The sequence below is a fragment of the Ipomoea nil genome, unplaced genomic scaffold (genome assembly GCF_001879475.1).
Source record: "Ipomoea nil cultivar Tokyo-kokei standard unplaced genomic scaffold, Asagao_1.1 scaffold2014, whole genome shotgun sequence".
In the NCBI taxonomy this organism is placed as follows: Eukaryota; Viridiplantae; Streptophyta; class Magnoliopsida; order Solanales; family Convolvulaceae; genus Ipomoea; species Ipomoea nil.
Window position 1 is genome coordinate 60523 of NW_017618442.1, and position 4845 is coordinate 65367.

The window sequence follows — 4845 nt, forward strand, 5'->3', positions numbered from 1 at the left end:
TTTTGGAAGCACAGTAGATCTGGAGTGGTGGTGTAGTCATCCGGCTAAGTGAAGGATAGTCATCCGACAAGATTGTTCTTCTTCTTCTGTGTTGAACCCGAACCACCAGAACCCAATTTTGGCAGCGAAAGCATCCAGGTCTGAGAGAAAGAGGTTTGGTTTTTCTATTGGAAAATACATAATATATATTTGCATTAGAGCTTATATATTATGGCAGAAAGTAAGTCCATTACTGTGGTGTCAACCCCGTCCAAATTAATTGATGTGATATTGGCTGCTGATGGGTCTAATTTTGCTGAATGGAAATTTGTGGTTAAAATTAATTTGGATGGAATGGGTAAAGGTGACCATTTAGATAATGATTGCCCTCAAGATAATAAGGATTGGGAATCAGATGATAAAGCTTTATTATCACGGATAATCAATTGTATTGATAGGAAAGTTATCTTATCAATGCAACACTGTACCACGGTTAAAGAAGTGTGGGAGTTAGTATCTAAATGGTTTAGTGGGTCAAGTAATTTGAGGAAACTATATCAGTTGTCTCAAGATGTCTATCGTCCTAATCAAAATGGTCGAGATTTAAGAGACTACTATTATGATTTTAAAAGTTTAAGTGAAGCTTTGTGTACTGCAATGCCTATTACAACTGATGTGAAGACAATGAAAGAACAACGTGATCAATTAATTGCCTTTAGCTGGATTTCTGGACTTGACAAAGAATATGAGATTCTTAGGTCACAATTGTTGGGAAGCAAGGAGTTAGGATCGTTGGACCAAGTATTCTCCAGATACATAATGCAACAGTAAGTACTGGTGAACCTCCCGAGAAGAGTGTTTTTATATCACAAGGAATCAATGATGAAGGAAGTGTGTTTGTGTCGCAAGGGAAGTATACAAACGAAGGGTACAATAGTAAATGTGGATGTGGTCGCTATCGAGGACGTGGTGGTTATGGAAGAGGTCGCGGATGAGGTCGTGTAGGACCAAGGGTATGTTTTAATTGTGGGGAACCAGGTCATTTCAGAAACCAATGTCCTAAACCTCCAAAACAGCAAAGGTTTGCTAAAACAACCTCTGGGTCTGAAGGACATTTGGTGGTTATGACTGATGAGGAGTTAGTAGCGTTCAATCAACTGAAGGTCTCTTCTTCTATGCAGTCTCCATCCCAGTTTCTACCCAATCAACCGTCTTCTTCTGCAACCTTTGTCCAAACAGGTAATCCTGTTGCATGTGTGTCTTCTTCATCTACACAGTGGGTTATTGACTCCGGGGCTAGTGACCATATGACAGGTGATTCTAATGTTCTCTCCACATATGTTCCCTTTAACCCTGGGGCTACGGTTACTCTAGCAGATGGGTCTTCTGTTTCAGTTTTGGGTAGGGGTAGTGCTGTTGCAACCTCATCATTACCCCCGTCATCCATATTGTATCTTCCAAATTTTCCCTTTAATTTTCTTTCTATTAGCCAAATCACACGGACTTTGAATTGTTCTGTCTCATCTTTTCCCGGTTATTGTTTATTCCAGAATCTTTTGACGAAGAAGATTATTGGTAAGGGGAAGGAAGTTGGAGGACTGTACGTATTGGAGCAATCTACATATCCATCCAAGGCCATGTTGAGTAATACCTCTCCTTTCCATCTACACTATCGGTATGGTCACCCATCACTTTCAGTCCTAAAGAAGCTCTTTCCTGGTTTAGAATCATTGACTACTCTGCAGTGTGAGTCATGTGAGTTTGCTAAGCATTGTCGGGTTTCCTACCCTCCTCGTGTCAATAATAGAGCACAATCTATATTTGAACTTGTTCACTCTGATATATGGGGTCCGTGTCGTGTCACAGGGAAAAATGGGTTTAGATACTTCGTAACCTTTGTGGATGATTTCTCTAGATGTACACGGTTATATCTTATGAAATCTAGAGATGAATTGTTTACTATTTTTTGTAATTTATGTGCTGAGGTCAAAACCCAGTTTAATAAAACTATTAAGTATGTGCGGAGTGACAATGCACAAGAGTACTTCTCCAAACCTTTTTCCACCTATATGAGCCAAAATGGAATAATCCATCAGTCCACATGTGCGTATACCCCTCAACAAAATGGCGTGGCAGAAAGGAAAAACCGGCATTTGTTAGAAGTAGCTCGGGCGATGTTGTTTCAAATGAAAGTACCTAAGGTTTTTTGGTCTGATGCTGTTCATACTGCCTATTTTCTTATCAATCGGATGCCTTCATCTGTCATTCAAGGTCAAATTCCTTATTCTTTGGTGTATCCGACGGAACCCTTTTTTCATCTCCCGCCAAAAAATATTTGGGTGTACTTGTTTTGTTCAGGATGTTCGCCCTCAACGCGGGAAACTTGATCCAAAATCACTTAAGTGTATATTCTTGGGGTACTCGCACACTCAAAAGGGTTATCGATGTTATTCACCTGACTTGGGGCGGTATTTAGTATCAGCTGATGTTACTTTCTTTGAAAATATGGTGTTCTCTAGGGGTGTTGAATTGTCTGGGTATGGGTCTCTTCCAAATAATGACTTCCTTACGTATACTATTCTATACCAATCGAGTCTGTTTCTAGGCCCCCCATTACACAGGTTTATACTCGACGGCCGAGAGATGAAGTAGCACCGCTCCAACCACAAGTGAATACTTCTTCCTTACCAGAATCTTCGTCAAATGATCTAGATCTTCCCATTGACCTTCGTAAAGGTAAACGTCGTTGTCAACACCCTATTTCTTCTTTTGTGTCTTATGATCATTTGCCAATATCATCTCGCACCTTTGTATCACGTTTAGATTCTGTGTCAGTTCCGAATACTTTGAGTCAGGCTCTAGCTCATGATGGGTGGAGACGTGCAATGGAGGAGGAGATGGCTGCCCTAAAGGACAATCATACTTGGGATTTGGTACCCCTCCCGACCGGTAAGACTGCAGTTGGTTGCAAGTGGGTTTATGTTGTGAAAGTGAATCCTGATGGGTCTGTGGCTAGACTTAAAGCTCGTCTAGTAGCAAAGGGGTATACACAGACTTATGGTGTTGATTACACAGAAACCTTCTCTCATGTAGCCAAGCTAGCTTTGGTTCGTATCTTTATTTCTTTAGCTGCTTCTAATCATTGGCCTTTATATCAGTTAGATGTCAAAAATGCATTCTTGCATGGTGAATTGGTTGAGGAGGTTTACATGGAGCAACCCCCTGGGTTTGTTGCTCAGGGGGAGTCTGGGAAAGTATGTAAATTGAAAAAGTCTCTATATGGCCTGAAGCAATCCCCACGAGCTTGGTTTGGGAGGTTTAGTAGTGTGATCATTAAGTTTGGTATGCAGAGGAGTATGTATGATCATACTGTCTTTTTCTAGCATATTAACATTGGTTGCATTCTCTTGATTGTTTATGTTGATGATATAGTAATCACAGGAAGTGATGCAGGAGGGACTGAAGCTCTTAAATCTTTCCTCAAGGAAAAGTTTCATACGAAATATTTGGGAGTTTTGAAGTATTTTCTAGGAATCGAAGTTGCTCGTTCTCGGAAAGGAATATTTCTTTCTCAAGGAAATACGTGCTAGATTTGCTTAATGATACTGGGTTGTTGGGATCAAAACCATGCGAGACACCTATGGAGCATGGTGTTAGACTCGTAGCTGGTGAGGGGGAGGCCCTTGACTCTCCTGAGAGATATAGGAAGTTGGTGGAGAAATTGAACTATCTCACCATTACACGTCCAGATATTGCTTTTCCAGTAAGTGTGGTAAGTCAGTTCATGCAAACACCTACGCAAACTCATTGGGAAGCAGCAGTTCGAATTTTAAAATATCTCAAGAATGCACATGGGAAAGGTATTCTATATGCTGATCATAGACATATGAGAGTTGAGGCATTTTCTGATGCTGATTGGGCAGGCTCATTGAGTGACAGGAGGTCTACAACAGGGTATTGTGTGTTTGTAGGAGGTAATTTGGTTTCTTGGAAAAGCAAGAAACAAACTGTTGTGGCTCGATCAAGTGCAGAATCTGAATATAGGGCAATGGCTCATGTGACATGTGAGATCACTTGGGTACACAATATTTTGAGAGAGGTTGGTGTGGATGTAATGAAGCCCATACGTCTATGGTGTGATAATTAAGCGACTATACACATTTCGAATAATCCAGTGTTCCATGAGCGGACAAAGCATATTGAGGTAGATTGTCATTTCGTGTGTGAAAAGGCTCAACAAGGACTGATTTCTATGGCTCATGTGTGTAGTGGCAATCAACTAGCTGACTTGTTCACTAAAGGGCTCAGCAGGGACAGGGTTAAATATATTTGTAACAAGCTGGGCATGATTAATATCTATGCTCCAGCTTGAGGGGGAGTGTTAGATATGAACAGGCAGGTATGTGAATAGCCATGAGTTATAATAGACATAAATGTGAATGAATGTGAAGAGGCATAAGTACATAACAGATGCTTCCATCCTGTATATATATGTAAGTGTTGTGCTAGTGTTAGATACAGAAAGTGAGAATAAGAGAAAAGGACTTCCACTCCAGTTTTCATAGTAGAATGGCTTCTCTATTTAGTTTTCTACAAGTATGAACCATTATTCTAGACGAACCTTGCCACTGAAAAACCTGTGTCTTCTACAGATCTTTTAGCAATCGGACTTCCATATGATGGAAACCTGAATTCATGGAAGCAAGCAAGCTAATTAAGAGTGAATCAAAAGAGAGAGAGTTAGAATAATTCTGTTCCGATCCAGGCTTACCATGCAGTCCAGAGTTCTAGCACCTATTTATACAATCTACTTACCATTGGATTGGGGGCGTCGTCTTGTTTATAGACAATCCAAGGGACACTAGT

General features: G+C 40.6%; 1 protein-coding gene across 1 annotated transcript; it reads left to right on the forward strand.

Annotated features, from left to right (window-relative positions):
* Positions 1-3619: 3619 nt before the first annotated feature.
* LOC109147536 (uncharacterized mitochondrial protein AtMg00810-like) lies at positions 3620-4126 on the forward strand. The gene has a single exon (XM_019295136.1). It carries the CDS (start codon positions 3620-3622, stop codon positions 4124-4126), a length of 507 nt encoding a protein of 168 aa, XP_019150681.1.
* The last annotated feature ends 719 nt before the right edge of the window (positions 4127-4845 follow it).

What these genes read in the sequence shown, in the direction of transcription:
- LOC109147536 (XM_019295136.1), top strand. Translation starts at nt 3,620, where the DNA reads ATGGAGCATGGTGTTAGACTCGTAGCTGGTGAGGGGGAGGCCCTTGAC.